We start from the raw sequence: 19,416 nt of genomic DNA on the forward strand, positions 1-19,416 counted from the left end.
TCTTTACAACAACATCCTGAACAATCCTGTATGATTACCGAGATGCAAAATGATGTTTACTGACAAAATATCATTTAATTTAGATTCATACAAAGCTTTTTCGAATCTAAAATAGGTAACAATAAATGTATGTGGTGATTTATGGCCATCGATAGTCACTGTGAGCCAAAAATGACGTCGAGTATGTTATTTAGTACACCTAGGTAGGCTACGCACCAAAAATCGCAGTGTAAACGGAAGAGGTCGCAAGGTTAGGTTAGGTTAGGCGCCGCTAAGCATAGTGTAAACGGGCCTTAAATGTACATTTTGAATGCAGTTAATGATAACTTCATATTAAACATAATAAAACACAACATGCAATCATAACCGTGTAGCCTAATTGGCCTTGAAACATTCCCAGGCAATCTTACGAAAAGTGATTTTACAAATCTGAACTAAATTCATTCTGTATGTTGTTGTGGGGATACTAAATTAACTTTTATAAATCAACTTGGGAGTTATAAAAAAATACGAAGGGACGGTTATGACAAAAAAAACATGTAGTATCTAATTATCTATGGTTTGAGAAACGCTGCTTTAGAAAATGTACTGCAGTTTTGTGTTACGTTAAAGTATTATATACATACGCGGAACGCCGCGGTTTACTTCCTTCTTCGTCAACTTTACCCGTGCATCCTGGTAAATTGCTGTTTTTTTGCAACTGCGAAGTGTTTACGTTGTGCATATAGCGTAACTGCAATTACTTGTTAAAGTTTCGTTTAATGACAAGAACGTTTTATTGTTATGTAATAAAGTGATAAAAAACAGTTCACCTGTAATTCTAACAAAAGAACAACTGTGTCAGTGTGACCCACATTGGATTTTATGGCACATTTCGCCGAGATCTCGGGTGTGCACGAAGAATTTTTAAGTGTGCAAGTGTGCAAGAAGAAATTTTAGGGTGTACACGAACCAGTCAAGTGTGCACCTTATCAAGAAAAATTTACAAATATTTAACAAAATCTCAAAATAACAGTCAAATGCAATTGCGCCACTGGTTAACTAATGTAACTAATCTGGAAAACAGAAGTTATTTAGCACCTCTAAATAATGTTTTGTCAATAACGCAAGAAAACAATAGAAAATTTTCGTCGAAGGCTTTTTCCGAGGGGTTGTTCAAGTGTGCAATCAAACTTGAAAAAAAATAGTCTCGGGTGTGTAGCTGCCATACTATCCATACTGGAGTTTGACAAAAGCTAAGACTACCTGCTGCATGCTCTAAAATGTTTGCATTCTGAGTTAATAGCTAAAACCCTTAAAACAATCATCCAATCCATTATAGTGTACAAAAATGTTAAAACATTTCATAAAATGTACATGACGATTGCTGTTTTAGTTACCAGTGTTGAGTTTAACAAAATGGCAAGTGACTATGAAAACAAATTAAAAACTCTTATAAGTGAGTTATTTGATGCCATTCTTGAAACCGAACTGAAAAGACAAAGTGCAGTACTCAATCTGGAAATGATTTCAAAAACTCATGAAAAAGTACAATCTGAACAAAAAATATCCTCATATTATAAACAAAAATTAAATTCATTGTATAATACTGCATTACAAGACTCTGATGCAGAATGTGATATGTTAAGAAAGTGCCTTGAGTTAATTGCAGGAATCAAATCTGTGCAAGAGGAAAAACGTGTTACAACAAGAGTTTCCACAGCATCTGTTGTTGATGAACAACCAAGAAAGAGTATGCGCCGGGGAGTGTTAATGAGCATGCTGCAAAAATCTGCACAGACCCTGCCTTTATGGATTGGTAAGCCCCATGAAAAGGTCCCATATTTATGTGGAGCTATTAGTGCTTCAGTAGATTACATTGCTAAACCTGGTGATAAGGTTGCGGCCAAAGTAAAAACTGAGGAAGAGGAACAGTGGATACTTGCAGAAGTTGTTTCGTACAATTCAACAACACTAAAATATGAAGTTGATGATATTGATGAGGAGGGAAGAGCATTTCACACACTAAGCAAGAGAAAAGTTGTGCCTCTTCCACAATGGAAGGCAAATCCTGAAACTGACCCAAATGCATTGTTTGAAAAAGGCACTCTGGTGATGGCTCTTTATCCACAGACAACATGTTTTTATCGTGCTGTCATTAGTGAAAGACCTACATCTTCTTTTGATGATTATCTTGTGTTGTTTGAGGATAATTCCTATGCTGATGGATATTCTCCTGCTTTGCGGGTGGCACAAAAGTATACTGTTGTTCCAAAAGAAATAAAAGATGTAAAAAGAAAATAGCAGAATAAATAATTGTGAAATTTTAGGCTCACAGAAATTTGGTTACTTTTTAAATAATGCTTTAAAATATTTTAATTTTAAACTTTAGACACACATTATTACTTTTAGTTCACTCCCCTGCCTGTTAAAAAGAATTGTTCAGCGTAATAGTAGTAGGACAGTTCATAATATAGCAACATAACTTGTTACTGTTTGTGTTAATTTCAGACATAAAATAAGGTACGTCTGACTGTTACTGAATTGGCTGTCTTGAAACTGGTGTTCATATTGTAAGTATGATAAACCTAAATACGTATTTTTGTTTAAACATGTGGATCGATTCACTTTAAAGCTGATTTTCATGTCTTTTATATCTGAATTGTAAATTACATATTGTGTTAAATTGCTTTGGGATGCTGGATCCAAAATTGTAGTCTGTCATTGGTTATAAACGGCAATGCATGATTCCATACACTTTAATCGGTGTATGTGATAAACTAAAAGATAGATACATATTAAAAGTGTACAACAACATACATTTCACTAATATATACTTCTTACAAACTTAAAAGTTTGAATTGATTTATAGGGTGCTTAGTCATAATGTCTGACTGCCAACTCTTAGATGAGCTACGCTGCATCTGGTTTCTAGTAATTATTGAGTGTAACTTTCACTACTTAATGTTGTCTAATTTGTTTAATGGGTAAAAAAAGGCTTTCTGGTTTGTTCCATTTGGTTGGACAAGAAAGAATGTTTCAAACTTAGCTGCACATTCGGGTTAAAACCTTACATTGGTTTTTGCTTTCGAAAACATTCATGTTAGTATGATAAAACATGTAAACCGTTTATTGTTAAATAGGACATAGAATATAAAAAATTGAAAATAAATAGGAAAGCCACCTTTCTAGGTGCTTTTACATTTGTTTAAAATAACACTATTTTACTAATCAAGTGGACAATTTTCATATAAACGTCAGGTTCAGAATTCCCAATCCCTATGCAACTCAACAGATTTGTGTGTTTATGTATAAATTGGCAACATATAGGAAACCTAGCCTTGTGGTGTTATGGATGTCAAAATTTATTAAAAAAGTTTTTTACAGAAAAAATAGTCTTTTTCACTATGTCAAAAACAATCAGCTCTGGTGTCAAGGGTTTTCGGAGAATTGATGTTGATCAGTATGACGAAGAAAAATTTAATGAAGATCAAGTGGACCAAAATGACTCTGGGCCTGATAACCAGGAAGTTAATCAATTGTTGCTTGGGTAGGATTTATTTCACAATCATCATTATGGGTCCCCTTCCCTGAAGGGGACTCATATTGTTTTTGTCTATATATTTTTTTCTTTATTTCTTTTTTTCCGTCTAACACGGATTTGTTCCCACGGTCAAGAAAGTATGGTTCAAACTTTTTCAAATTTACACATATTATAGATATTGGTCTAAAGATGGTCCATGTGAATTTTGACCTCGTTTGACCCCTCGGTTCACCCACAGCCCCCCAAAATGTGAAATTTTTAAAACGGCTATACTTGCTAAAGCAGATGATTCTGGAGTTTCATTCTTTTTGTTTGGTACATTGCAGCGTATTTTAAAGTATTTTGTAACTTGAAGTTATATATCCATTTTCACCCCTTTACTCCCAAATATTTGTTTGTTTGTTCACATGTTAATGAGGTCAGAAAATGAAGACTTAACCTGCTGAAATTTTAAACAGCTGTGGATAGGGTGCTCCTTGTTGGCTGTTAAAATTTCAGTGCAACCGGCTCAGTATTTACTCTTACAGCCCCAAATTTGTTTTTACATGCTGTCTTTTGTCAAATTTGTGCTCGCTCAGTGCACAGCTGACGCAATGGGAGTGATTGACGATAGTGGCGCTTGGAAAAAATGCCTCTGCTTCATGTATGAACGCAGTCGTCACTTGACCATTTTCTCACTGGTTGGAATTAAGATGTTGCGATGTTAGTTATATTGCGCTGTAAACGTTAATGTAGGACAACTTATTCGTGTTTCGAAACGCAGAGCAACAGCACGATTTGTGTAATCGTATTGTTGGTATGTATAAACTTAACGGCGCCAGGGAATGCTATGTGCAGATTAAAAATCATAACTCAACAAACAAAGGGCAATTAAGGAAAAAAAATGTTGAAACTTTGTTAAAAGTTTAAATAATTGGACTCATCCATTTTCTACCTTGTGAAAACAATGCGCAACTCCATGTCGAAAAAAGCCCAATTGGGCGCGAAAAGCGGAAACCTGCCCACTGAAAAGCGAATATCTCGGCCTCGCGCATAACTGGACATGCTATAAGGCAGTCTTTTTGCACTGTGCAATTAAGTTATGTTTGTAGATCATTTAAAAACGTTAGTTATGCAATTGTTGTATCCCGCTGTTTTGCGTCTTATGGCGGTTAACAACAGGCCCCTCCTGCCTCGATCGACGCCATATCTTTATCTAACAACATTCGCAAGCCACAAGAAAATGATTACTGACGGAAATAAAACCGTGAAAAATCGACGCTTCTTTTATGAAGTAAGGAAAACGTGGTAATGTTGCGATGGTTGTCAATAAACACACAACTACAAAGTGAAGACAGTGTTCATAAAAGCTCTATTGGATGTTTGGCTGGATTTAATTTTTTGCGCTGTATTACGTATAATGTGTGACGGTTGAAAACAATGATTGTGCCCTATTTTTACTGTTACCAAATCGCATATGCACATGTGTGGGGACCCATTAGATTATGCTTGCAGAAACAATTATATTATAAAGTTCCAGGAAAAAGATAGGGACCCAATGAAATGTAGGTGCAAAATATATATCCATCATACATATAGTAAATGGAATATGTGATACATTGTTAAATATGATGTAGTAAACTGGCAACATATACAAAAACCACTATTCTAGTTTTTAAAATATTTGACTGGGTTCAATATAAAATATGAGCATGATTTTCATAGTGCACTATAACAGGGGTGTAAAACTTAAAACAGTGTGGGCCTAAAACAAACTTTTAAGTAAGTTGAGGGCTGCTCTATGAAAGCATTTGTTACAGTTTAACATTAAAAAGTAAAATGCTCATTAATGCCATTAAAAAACACAATGTTGTAATAAATAACAAGCAGATATACAGTGTAGCACAGTGAAAGAGCCAACTGTGCTTTATTGCTTTGTGTAAAAAGAATGGCACCACAATCACAATTGCATATACCACTATTAAAATGCTGCATATACCAGTGTTGGGGAGACTTGAGTCAGTGACTCGACTCGAGTCACCTTTTTCAAAGACTTGACTTGAGTCTCATCTGTGAAAAGACTCGACTTAGACTCGTCTTAGTAGACACTTGGCTCGAACTCGTTATTTCACCAACAAAACGGAAATTCCTTATAATTAATAACCTGTTCAGTTGGCTTCAACTAAACAACAAAAGCAATTTAATGTGCGATGTGAAGTTATTTTTGCTTAATTTTAACGTAACGAAGTCGCTGCTACATGCACAAAATTACGCTGGCATTAAGCATTGTACTTTTTGCTTGCTTTAAGGTAGGCTACACAAATGCAGTACATGTCAAGGCTAAGTATTCGCTTTTAAGTGCTTATATTACTGAACAAATGCTCTTCTAGCGCATGCAGTAAAAATGATTTTGGATTTTCAAAAACCCATTTGAACAGATTGACATTCTTGTCCACTCTGTTTAATGAGTGTCAATTAACGTGTTTCATTAAAGTTGACCCTACTCCTAAGAAAGGGTCGTTGATGGGACTTGTTCACTGTAATAAAGTGGGGTCCGTAAAAAAGTCGCGATGAACCATTCAAATAGAATAATTATCTAAACCTTTAACCTTTCCTTGCAAAAACTTTTTGGGATTTGCCTTGACTCGAACCGCTAATGACTTGACTTGACTTGAGACTCGAACCTCATTTGACTTGACTCGACTTGAGACTCGAACCCCTTCTGACTTGACTTGGGACTCAAACCCTTACTGACTTGACTTGAGACTCGACTAAAAGGACTCGTTACTCAACCCTGATTGGGGCATGATTGTGTCATGTAAACTCTCTTGTCTGACAGGGTATTCCGCCTGAGTAAAACACATAAATTCTAAAAGTTACGTCGTGGGCTGCACAAAAACTCCTGGAGGGTCACGTGTTTGACAACCCTGCACTACACTATCACGGTTTATTACACATATAGTTAAGTTTACTGCCAAAAAGAAGTGTCGGTCTTGTTATTGTAGAACAGCTGTCTTGCAGTCTTGTTATTTTAGAACAGCTGTCTTGCAGCCCTGTAGAACATATTTTGATTTCAGACTGTGTTGTCTGTCAATGCATTTTGACATGTAATAAAAGTTGAATGGTTGAGAGTTATTATGGGTTCCCTTTTGTTGTTGAACACAAAGGATTACCTGTGTGCTACCTTGCCAAAAGATTATTCAATGGTCATTTAGTTTAGCAACAGCATGGCTAGAGGCTTCTACAGGTGTATACATTTTGCAAAACAAAATTACCTAAATAACAATTGTTATCCCTTTGCTGCAATATGGCTTCTTGGTTTGTCAGTGTCTGTAATAGTATGGTTTTCTAGGAACAGCAACAGTATTTACTGAATCAGCTATTCAGTTTGGCCGAAACCGAATATTCGGGGTTTTATCATTGCCACAAAGGTTGTCAACCTGCCAATAATTTACAGATTTTGTCTACAGTGAGAAAAATGATAATGTTTTAAAAATAGTTGACATGATTTTAGTTATAGTGTAGTTTGAAAGATTGTGTGGTACTGTAGAAAAGACAAGCAGAAAAGACATGTTTAACGTTTTAAATTTGTGTTCGTAAAAGTTTCGGTTTCGGTCGAAACGCAACAAATTATTCGGCCGAAACCAAATCTTTTTAAAAACTAGAAGGGTGGCTTAGCACATATTGTCCTTGCATATACACTATAACAGGGATGGCGAACCACTGACCCGCGGGTCACAAAGTGACCCACCACGTGAATTCCAGTGACCCACTTGTAGTTTCAAAAATTTATACTGATTACTATAGGTAGGGTTACCAGATTTCCAAGATTAAAAACCAACGCAACAGTTAACTTTAAGTCCTTTGCCAGATTGCCTATTGTCTCAATATACAGATTGTTGAGTCAATTGTGAGGCAACAGATATGTTTATTTAAATGTACAACTTGAAACGATTTGTTGACGCTGTTCGGTTCCGCATGTTCATGCGAATCTTTGTTTTCACGCATGAATTTCATAAAATCAAGTGCCAGGACTCGTCTCAGCTCAGATATGACTGCTGCGTGTATTAAACTGAAAACTACCTAGGATCACAAGCCTTGCAGAAAAAATGCAGCAACAAGCATCTTAACATTGACATTGACATATAATAAAATATGTGACCCACTTTGTTTTCTTTCCGAATTTTGATATCATGTTTGACCCATTCAACTAATAAGGTTCGCCATCCCTGCACTATAACATATTTTAAAACATTGATATATTTCCTATGCTTATTTTATATTGGGTCCCATACCATCTACTGTCTTTTATAACCTTAGTTGTTTCTGCAAGCAGAAACTCATGGGTCCCCACACATGCAAAGTTGTAGATAATGCATTTCAAGAGATAGCCATGTGAATGTTTAGTGTTGTAAGGTAAAACGCAGTGATCGGCACTGGGCTTAAATAATAATACTATGTAGAGTACAAACTATATAAATTTGGATTCACCCCAGATATTGTTTAACGTATGTCCTATTTAACGTTCCTTTTCAAAGAAACGAAGGAGTAAGTAGTGGCATAATGGGGTAAAACAAAAAATAAATAGCAAATTCTACAAGCTGTCCGGTTTTCATTCAATTCGAACATTGTAAAAAGTGTCACCCATTTTAGGAATTAGTTGGTTAAGTTGTGGTGCTGGGCAAAAACAGGGCAAAACATAACATTTGAGGACTTCGTATGTTTAATAAACTTTGCAAAATTTCATATAATTAGGACGTTTTTTAAAAGTTCATTTATTTTAAGCGGCTAGTTGAGTAAATGTTGGGGCTACAAGGTAAAACACATCAATTGAAACCTACAAATAGCATAGTCCACATACTACCCACATTTTATCCAATCCCGACACCGTTTAAAAAACTGACCCATTTTAGGGGGCTAGTAGGGTAACTAATGGGGTCCGACACACATACTAAAAAACATAGGAAGCCTCAATGACTCAATCAATAGTACTGCAAAATTTCAGCCAAATCCGCCAATGTTTGTCGACCACTAGAGGTGTTTTGAGCAACAACCGTAATGTTTCTTACATCATAGGGCAGGGGTGGGCAAACTTTTCGGTGCAAGGGCCGCATTTAAAAGTTCGTAATCTCAGGGGGCCGCATAGTATTTCACCAACGGCCGCCAATTGCTTGCTTGTTTGTTTTTTGTTTTAAAATAACTAGTGTAAAGAATTAGGTTTATATCATATATATATATACCATTTAAAGCCGCCTAAAATGCTCAGATTAAAAATTTCTTACTTGACGCATAAGTTTAGCTAAACGGAGCTAACTGTTTATGACGTCATAATCTGTATTGTGACAATTGCGGTGCCTGTTCTTTCGCATTGTTTGCACACAATAAGCGGATAAAAAGCCTGGCGCATATGGTCACTAGGCTGGTAATCTTTTTTCCAGTCTCATGAAATCTGTTTTTAGCAGTTTCAAAATCAAAATATTTGGCAAAATAGTTTTAGTTACGTCACCGCCGCCAGCACGTGTATTTTTTGACATACATGGTCACAGCCGCACAAACTCGTCTCCGTGGCCATACGGCCGCAGGTTGTGCACCCCTGATTTTTCCCAAAATATTAACGGAGTATATTTTCAGCTATGTGCAAATACACTTGTTGTCACTGAAATTATTGGACAAACATTGGTTGAAACGCCACAATTGCAATTGTTTCAAAATAAACAAGCATTTGTTGCAACATAGGCTACGCCACGTCTTTTTGTTGATAAATTCCTGCGCCAACATTAAACAAAGCGAGCCGCTTTTAGTATCCATTTTTAGGTGTTGTGCGGGTCTGTGTTAACGAATCCAAAGCCGTGTTTAATGTCCGTTTGCAAAGTATTGCAACGACCTAAATTTGATCCAATGTGAACAAAGTTTTGGCGTCAACAGTGCAAAAAGGGCTGTATTTGAAAACGTGAATCGCCTTTACGTTTATTTACCTTTATCGAACGAAGAAATTGTGTCAAGTGATAGTTTGCCCACCCCTGTCATAGGGCAACAACCCCCTAACTGCCATGGTACAAAAACATTCACCAAGCAATCCACAAAGTCACAAACGAGTAACATACAACTGCTTGCCCTTGTAACACTATTGAGCAATAGAAATCTTTCGTTTGTGATGTCCAGTAACATACAAATACGTTTTACACTTTGGGGGCTTGTGGGGTAAATGTTAGGGCTACAGGGTTGAACACAACAATCGACAACTATAAATGGCATACTCTACAAGCTAACCAAATTTCAGCCAATTCTGACACTGTTTACAAACTCACCCATTTTAGGGCTAGCGGGGTAAATACTAGGGTTATTTGGACAAACAAAGTGGGATGCACATCTACATAACTATATCTACCATCTGTGTAAATTTCATCCAAATCCATCATACATTTGATAGAAAAACTAGTCAGACAAACTTTGGGACGAAAATAACCCATTTTAGGGGGCTAGCGGGGTAAATACTGGGGTTATCAACAAAAACAAAATGGGATGCACATCTACATAACTATATCTACCATCTGTGTAAATTTCATCCAAATCCATCAAACATTTGATGGAAAAACGAGTCGGACAAGATTTGGCTGAAATTTACACAGATGGTAGATGTGCATCCCACTTTGTTTTTGTTGATAACCCTAGTATTTACCCCGCTAGCCCCCTAAAATGAGTATTTTTTCCCTGAAGTTTGTCTGACTCGTTTGGGGACCGATGAGTTTTTGCTTGCAGAAACAACCAAGGTTATAAAAGACAGTGGATGATATGGGACCCAGTATAAAATAAGTGTAGGAAATATATTAATCTTTTAAAATTGGTTATAGTGTATATGCAAGGGCAATATGTGCTAAGCCACCCTTCTAGTTTTTATTCTTGTTTACTACTTTTGTCAATATGCACAACATTATAATCGTGTCATGAACAAACACTTATAAAGTTAGGGTTAATGCTTTCTACTAATCTAAAAATATTAGTACTATATTAATACTGTTAATAGTTTGCTCATAACCAATTATTTTAGTGGGTCAAGAGATGCATGTAGAAAATTGTCAAATATGCAATGGAATATAAAAAAATACTGTTTTGTAACATGTAAAAATCTATATTAATTGATCCATGTTTTCGTAACCAAATAGTGGAAAAACTAAATATATAATATGATAACTAACAGTGTATGGTCATTAGCAACATATGCTAAGTCTAAATTTTGTGTAGCATTAGATCACTCCTGTTGAAAACTGTATATATATATTTTTTTTAGTGGAAACAATGCTCAAGCACTGAGGACTTGTTTAGCAAGTTTACCGGTACGGACAAAAGACATTGCTACAAAGGTAAGTTAAAAGTTGGTCCTCCCAATGTTTAACCCAGCAGTTTACTCACTATATATTAGAAAAATGTTAAATTAAATGGTTTACAGAGTATACTAGTGTAAGGTATAGATCAGCAGTTCTCAAACTAAGCGTCGCGATGCCCTGGTGCGTCGTTTCAATTTTCCAAGGGCGTCGCAGAATAGTTCCATTTCGATGCTTATTGTTGTTTTGTCAATAAACACAACTTTAATATTACGTTTCCTTTTAACTTTTATTTGGTGGTTCGTCGCAAGTCCAGAAAACTTTTCCAGAGGCGTCGCAACAAAAAAAGGTTGAGAACCACTGGTATAGATTGTTGTAAAATTTGGCTGAAACCAAACTTTTTGTGTGTGTGAAATGCCAAAAGTTTCAATATTGCCATTTAACAACAAGTGCATTTGAATACTACAGCTGCACTTGGTAACCTTTTTCATGCAACGTTATTTAGGCATGCAATCTTTGATGAATTTAGAAACTTCCACAGCTGGTAGATACATTCATGTAGATGTGCCATCGATTTCATTTGACTTGATATTATTGATGGGACGGGTACTCGGTATCGATGGTATCGAACGATTTCAGTGGTATCGATACTCGTACTCGGTATCGAAATATTTTGTCTCAGTTTTCGATACCAACATGCGAGTACCGAAGGCCGATTTACACTATAAGAACACTGAAAACTTTGTGCCAATATTTGCTTCGGACAGTACAAATTTGGGAAAAAGTTCCGCCCGGTTACGTATTTTTATCGCTATTGTATGGAGATTACTTTTTTCTGCATGTGTGTGTGCACGCCTGTACGCCGACCATGGCAGATAAATTAGCAGGTGATATACAACTAAGTACAACACTGCACTTAAGTACTCGGTAATCGTACTCGGTATCGAAGCTATATACATGTGGTACTCGTACTCGGTATCGGTACTCGCTTCAAAACCTGGTATCGTCCCATCACTACTTGATATCCCCCACAGTTACCCCCACTAGCAACTTAAGTGTCAAATGTTTTGTATGCTGCTTATCGACACAAACGAAAAGTATCTGTATTTAATATTCTTATACAGGCAACTGAACATATATTACTTTTGTATGATCTACCTGCATTAAACAGTGTCTATATGTTAACGGCCTTATGACATCAGAAGCATCACTGGTTGCTGGGTCAGTTTCCCATCCGATATTAAAAATAGTTGCACTTATTTTTGTTTGCAAAAACAATAATGTTATTAAATGCTAGATAAAGATAGGAATCTAAATAAATTTGAGTAACTTCAGATTGAGCATGACAAATGATGCAGGTGGTAAATTATTAAATAAGACAAAGAAAATTGGCAATGTATAGGAAAGCCACTTACCGGTACTCGGAGAATTGTTGCATTGCGACTGACGTTTGTTCGATCAATGGCATCACTACAAGCGCGTTTGCACTTATCTGGAAACAAAAACAACGTAACTTGAACAAACATGACATTGTGACGTTATGCAAAGGTTAAGGTTGGGGGTGTGCGGCACCCCCATACTCTACGCCAGTGTATGGAGTACTTTCTGCAAAATTGGTACAGCTCTCTGCGATCCCTCAAGTTTGTTAAGCGACCCCTTCCGGGGTCGTGACCCCCAGTTTGGGAAGCCGTGTTCTAGAGAACCAAACTATTCTTTAAAGCAGGGATGGGGAACCTACTTCGTACTGCGGGCCCCATAAACCACAACATTTTCGTGCGGGTCAAATATTTTTTTATTTTAAAATCCATATAATAATACCCTAAGCACACAAGTGATTTTATATTTCATCGCTCCAGATTTGATTTTTTCTTTACTGTTACTTGTTTGGAACAAACAAGGCATACGGGTTTATCACTTAATTTGGCTAAAATCTGTCCATTCTTTCTGAAACACCCTAGCTCCATTATACCGAATATATTTTATGTAACAATATAAGGATCCACGCTAATAGCTCTAAAATCAATTTTAAACTAACACCACATGGCAAATGATTTGTTACTGCAAGGAGAGACAATCAAGTGACTGTTATGTCACAAATACAGCAAGTGGTTGACTGTGTGGCAATTTTAGTAAGTTTGGCGTCAAATGTGGAAATGTCGAAGTCTTTTCAAGTAAATATTTGTACATAAACATTTTATTGTTGTTGTTTTTGCTATGTTTTATGCTGTACTTTAACAAAATTGTGATGCGGGCCACATTGAAAAGACAAGCCCGCGGCCCGCAGTTTCCCACCCCCTGCTTTAAAGTTTCAACATAAAATTGTTTCATTTTCTCAGGAGAATGCCACACTTCTCACTATCAGAGTTCTGTCTTCTATAAAGGCTGGTGATGTAGCCTCAACCATTCAATCTCTCAACATTGAAGAATTGGATGCAATAATGAAGTACATTTATAAGGGATTTTCAATGAACCTGGATGGACAACAGTGTGCTTGTTTGCTTACATGGCACGAGAAGGTATTTTTAGTGCACACACCTTTGGCAATTATTGTACTGTTCCTTATAGGTTGTTTGTGTTTGGAAATTTGTGTGAAAGGATTAAAAAATCAAAGATTTGTTTGTACTAAATTAACTTGTAGATTTTGAGTCGTATAAAAGTAATTCTAATCATATATTAAGACTATATTCAGATGTTTGCAATGTATTGACAAAACCAGTGCAGAGTTTACAATCAAAGCTTTTGTGCCACACATAACATAAATTTATATGCTTTATTAGGTGACAGCAAAAGGTGGAATGGGCTGCATTATTAGAGTTTTAGCTGATCGTAAAAGATTGTGAAGAAAACCAAAAGTGCTGTTTTGGAATATACATTAGTTTTTTTTTGGGGGGGGGGGGGTAATTTTGACACATTTTATCGCTCATAAACTGTGAAATGTGGCAGACTATCCCATATCATGTTTCACAGCAAATAAGTAAAAATATGATTGTGCAACCTAGTTGAAAGTTTAAATTCCCAATTTACCAACGTTGTATGCAGTTGTTTGAATTGTTATGCCTTACTTGTGATTTTGTATGTAGTGTTGTACCTGGACTAATCAAATAAATCTCTTTAAGCAGTACAAATTAAGGTAAATAAAGCTTTGCATGAAAGAGAACTGAATAACTTTACATTTTATAGTTACATTTCTGCACAGTGTTGTTAATCTAGTATTTTGTGTTATACACATTTAAACCCAACAAAGAATATATATATTCTTACGTTTGATCCTAACTGGCAATCATGGATCAAGAGGTGGGGTCCCGAACATCTTTTTTAGAAAAACTTAGATCACCTTAGCTCTGCGTAATAACAGGAAATGGTCTTCTTCAAACAGATGCCCGTTATCCTTTTGTATAGCTTATTTAATCCTCAACTGTGACTAATAAGCGTGGAAACGAAAAATCGTTTAAAAATGCGTGCTATAACTGCCCTAAATTCGAATTTTTGACGAGTTTTATGCCATATTCAAATTATATGTGCAGTTCCACATATTCGTCGAATATTCGGAATCGATCCTACCCGTTTGAGGCGGGATTAACAAGCTTTGTTTTGTTTGCAGCAACTGGCAAAGTGTTCCAGACGTATAGGTTACTGGTGATGGAAGAACTAGGGCCAAACAATTGTCAGAATACTAGCGGTTATTTGAGGTTTAGAAAAGAAAATGTTGCCACGCCAGTAGCCTATATTCTTTTGAAAAAAAAATAACGCAAAGGGTGTTCGAGACACATATCCCTGATCTAAACCTCTTTAATTATATGCATAAAATAATTACAAATGAAGCCCAAATAGCAATGACTTTGAAACCTTCATTAAAATGATTACCGCCTTAATTGCCAATCGAATGGGATCAAACTGCATGAGGACTTTTTCTAATTCGAGGCATATTTAGTTAATAATTGCTAAGATTCATTTCAAGTGTGTAAAAAATCAAACGATTACTTTATACCCACAAAAACAGCAAAAAATGTTTGTTAAGCAAGGTGGCGGCCACCGTGGAAATTTTGGGTTGTTTATAGCGGTATCGTATGAAACATCGTAAAATCTAAATAAAAATTAATAAAATGTTCCTTTTAAACCAGTGGTTCCCAACCTTTTGTAACGCGACCCAAATACTTACCAAAAATTCGTTAAGTGTTTTTTCGCGACCCATGGACATGTTATTTTAATTGTATATTTTATCTGTAAATTAAGAAAGCTTTTTGAAAATTGCTACGTCAGTTTAGCAAATCAATAAGTTTATGACGAACAAATGCTGTTGTTTTTTTCGACCAAACATTTTCATTCAGCCCGAACTAGGAGCTGAATCGAAGCATCATTAGCCAGACAACGCTCAACTGTGAACTAACGGTAGAGCTACTAACACCATAACGAGAATCACACACCCAAATGTGGTTGGTTGTATCTCCAAAAATGTTCACGGTTAGGGCTATTAGGGTCGGGGTAAGGTAAGGTTCTTAAACTTTTTCGGTCGCGCCCCACTTTACACTAATTATTTATTCTCACGCCCCCCCTAAAAAACGTTAGCACTAATGATGCTTGTCTTGTTTTTTTGGAAACAACATACATGGTAGGTCCGCTTTAAGCTACTGTCAAGTTAGCTCCGAACGTTGGCAAAAGCCACTTCAACACTGATAAGTTGCGAAAAAGTAGGCTTTTGCGAACACAGAGACACGTTGCCAGTATTCTTTTAAACTACGCATATGTTGCCCAGAAATTTTTGATTCACTCAAAGTCAGGGCAATCTCTAATGCGAAAATGCGAACAAATAAAGAATGTACAGCCGACTATATAGTACAGGGGTCACCAAACTACGGCCCGCAAGGTCATTTCATCCAGCTCGCGACCCAATTTTTGGATTGCCAAATCGTATTGATAACTTTGTTACTGTCAAAACTTAATCTACTCCTTACGAAAGTTTACTGTTACGACATGTAAAATTAATATTACCGACTCTCAAAGGATTGCAACGCCCAGGATTGATCCAAACCCAGTTTATTACGTCACAGACAAAACAAAAAGTGTTAATTGTGCGCAAACAATTGCCTTATTGTGTCACTTATGCCGTAATATACAAGCATTCCTTGTAAGATGAGACTAACTATATAATTTAACAGATTTTAAATGGGGTTTTAAAAAGACCATATCTTGGCGCCCATATAAAAATCGCCTCATGGGCTAAGTTTGAGAGGACGGCACTAGGGCATGTAAACTATGCGGCGGCCCGCAGTGGGAAAAGATTGGTTAATACAATTGGACATCCATTTCAATGTAATGAAGCGTTTATACTTTAAACAATAAGTTCGAAATCAGCGCCGACATAATTCCAATGCATTAATTTACAATCGTTTGCAAGTTAAAACTTTGCTGCCAGATTGGGCTGCGCCCCTCTTGCGAACCCTTCACGCCCCCCTAGGGGGGCGCGCCCCCCAGTTTAAGAACCCCTGCTCTACCTGAACTAACACAACACTTTATGACGTCACAAAGTTTTAACGATTATCAAAACTAGTGATGGAATTATAATTGGGCAACAATTTAAAGTCTTGGGAAATATTAAAATAACGCCACAAGCCGAAGTCAAAAAGTAGATGCTCATACTGTCACTAAAACAAGCGACCCAACTTTGGGTCGCGACCCCATAGGTTGGGAAACACTGTTTTAAACAAACATACTGACAATACCGTATTTACTCGATTGTAAGCCGCGCCTTATATTGTTTTTTTAGCTGAAGTTTGTGCGGCTTATAATCGAAGGCGGTAACTTTATACCGAAATTATTTCTACACTCCAACATTTTAAATTATTTGGGGTTCAAAACATGTATGCGTGTACAGATTATACGTCGATATACGTTCGGTTGGGTACATTTATCAACGTAACTAACAGATATGGGCAAATAGTCATACCACATAACAACAGAAAGATGTATTTAGGAACAATCGTATCTAAAATTCCAGCGTGCGGCTTACAATCAAGGGCGGCTTGCATTATTTTTTTAACACCTCAACATGCGGCTGATAAACGAGGGCGGCTTACAATCGAGTAAACACGGTGTTGCAACGAAACTTGCTTAAAAACTCCAACCTGATTTGGTTAATCCCTTGTTTATGACATCAAACAAGCAACTGTTTGAGTGTTTGGCCATTATTGTGTGCAATGCGAATGTGTTACAATAAAAAAAATGTTTTTTTCAGGTAATACAAAGAAACAACAACTTGACGAAATATTTTTTAAACGTTGCTAGACCAATGATAAACTGCAACGTGCAGTCAAAAATAAACAATATGCTTCAAACATTTAGTTTTTTTCTAAATCTTGAACGTTCCATTCTATAAGGGAAATTTGTTAGGCTTTGAGTTGAGTTCTTTGTTTTTGCACGCCTTTGTGACCTCATATTTTACGTCTGCCACCATTTTTTTTATTTTTTATTTTTTTATTGACGAACAATAAAAAGAGCGAAAAACAGTAACAAATTACATCACACTTCAGTACATAACAGGCGACACCACTTTTTGCGGTATGCAAGACAGTTTCCACGTTTTTTTGATACATGACATTCTGATACACGTACTGAATTAAGGAAGCGTACAAATCTAGATACCGTAGGTTTATTTTCACTATATTTACATTGGTAAATGACATATCTGGCACATAACAACATACAGTTAACCAATTTATCGCCGGATCCACCGTTGTGGACACCAAAAAGTAAATTCACGGGGGGTAACGTCAGTGGGACTCGGGTTCTAGCACTAATCCATGAACAAACGTTTTCCCAATAGTCTAGTTACATGACAGGAATAAAAAACATGGTAAACGTTTTCTGTAGCATTTTTACAGAATGTGCACAAGTCGGAGTCCATTTTCCCAAAGGAGTGCAATATTTGGTTGCACACTATGGCATTCAGATTTAATTTAATTTGAAAACTTCTCAACCTATTTTCAATAGTGGAATTAAAGTTGTTAATATATACTTCTCGCCACGGTATGTCAAAATCTATGCAAAGCTTGTTTTTCCAAAAGTCTTGGGACTTAACTGGTACGCGAGCTACGTGGTCTTGTAGCTTTGTGTAAATTGTTTTGACGCTGTTTGTGTCTTTAATAAGATTCAATATATGTTCTGACTGAGTTAGTTGTTGGTCGGTATAGTTCGAGTCCCATTCCTCAGGCAGACTTGAAACAAGTTTTATGAATTGAATGAACTCTGCGTTGTTAGCCTGAAAATTAAATTGTTTCATACTCTCCTTCATTAGTCAATAGGTGTTTATGGAGCATTACGCCAGAATCGATCAGGGGTTTCATTAAGATTGGTACTTAATTTTTTTGTTCAGCCAAAGTGTCCTTTCTGTCGATTTTGGTTTTAGCAAATATAAGGTATTTATGCAACTGACAAGGGTATGGCGCAAGGTTCTCAAGGGTAAAACACGTTTAACCTCGGCTCGATTAAGGGATATAGTTGCATTTAGAAAAGCGTTAACTCTTTGTCCCCGTAAGTATGGTGCCTCGATTTGTTTCCAATCCGCGACTACGGTTTCGTCAAAAAGTTTTTGAAACCATTTAAGGTTTAGGGCCAGAATATAATTTTCTACATTAATCATTCCCGCCCCTCCCTCTTCGATACTTGCGCATAGCGTTGTTCGTTTGACCATTTCCCATTTTGATCCCCATAAAAAGCGGAAAAGTATACGGATTAGTTGTTTCAAATATTTTGCTGAAACAGTTACGGGCACAACGCAAAGTTTGAATGTTAACATTGGCACCAGTAGGCTTTTAATTATTGTTACTTTCCCCAGTAAGGAAAGACCCCTTGTCGACCACAGGTTTGCAATAACTCTGATCTTTTGCAGTATAGGCAAAAAATTGTATTCTAGCAATTTTTCATCGCTGCACGTCGTGGTCGGAATTACAACCCCCAAATACCTAATTTTTTCAGAAGGCCACAAGAGCCCGGCTTGTTGCATCGGTTTGTGGCAACAAGATCGTTTGGAACCAACAAAAAATGCGTTTGATTTGTTCATATTTATTTTGCATCCCGACATATCGCCAAACTCTGTGATTATACTTAATGCTTCGCGGAAGTCATTATCGCTGCCGGAGAGAAACAAAACGGTGTCATCCGCAAACATGGAAACATTAAATTCTTTGTCATGTACTTTTATACCTGAAAAGTTCCCCTGTCTTAACATTATCCCTAGACATTCAATACTTGTAACAAAAAGCGTGGGAGACAGAGGATCACCTTGCCTCACTCCTCTTTCGACTTTAAATGGCGCAGATACAAAACTGTTATTTATTATTGCCGATGTCGGGTTTTGGTAAAAACATTTAACATACCTAATAATTGTTGGGCCAAAACCAAAAGCTTCTAATGCAGAAAACATAAAATCCCAACTTAACGTATCAAAAGCTTTGAATATGTCTAATGACAAAATTGCTCCTGGAATGTTTTGGTGGTCGGCACTGTCTATAATATCAAATAAAAGTCGAATATTAGTACCAATGTATCGATTTGGTATGAAACCATTCTGGTCAGGAGATGTAATATCTCCTGACC

The 19,416-nt window shown here is 36.6% G+C and overlaps 1 protein-coding gene and 1 pseudogene across 1 annotated transcript; one reads left to right on the plus strand and one right to left on the minus strand.

The window, feature by feature from the left end:
* Window positions 1–780: 780 nt before the first annotated feature.
* Window positions 781–13,949, plus strand: LOC145203964 (SAGA-associated factor 29-like). The gene is made up of 6 exons (XM_080076352.1): window positions 781–2,237; window positions 2,491–2,502; window positions 3,404–3,529; window positions 10,791–10,863; window positions 13,161–13,340; window positions 13,602–13,949. The coding sequence occupies exons 1-6, from the start codon at window positions 1,351–1,353 to the stop codon at window positions 13,662–13,664; spliced, it is 1,341 nt and encodes a 446-aa protein (XP_079932478.1). The 5' UTR covers window positions 781–1,350; the 3' UTR covers window positions 13,665–13,949.
* Window positions 13,950–17,280: 3,331 nt separating this feature from the next.
* On the minus strand, window positions 17,281–19,416 carry LOC145203962 (uncharacterized; annotated as a pseudogene).

The sequence above is a fragment of the Phallusia mammillata genome, chromosome 8 (assembly GCF_965637545.1).
Source record: "Phallusia mammillata chromosome 8, kaPhaMamm4.hap1.1, whole genome shotgun sequence".
NCBI lineage: Eukaryota > Metazoa > Chordata > Ascidiacea > Phlebobranchia > Ascidiidae > Phallusia > Phallusia mammillata.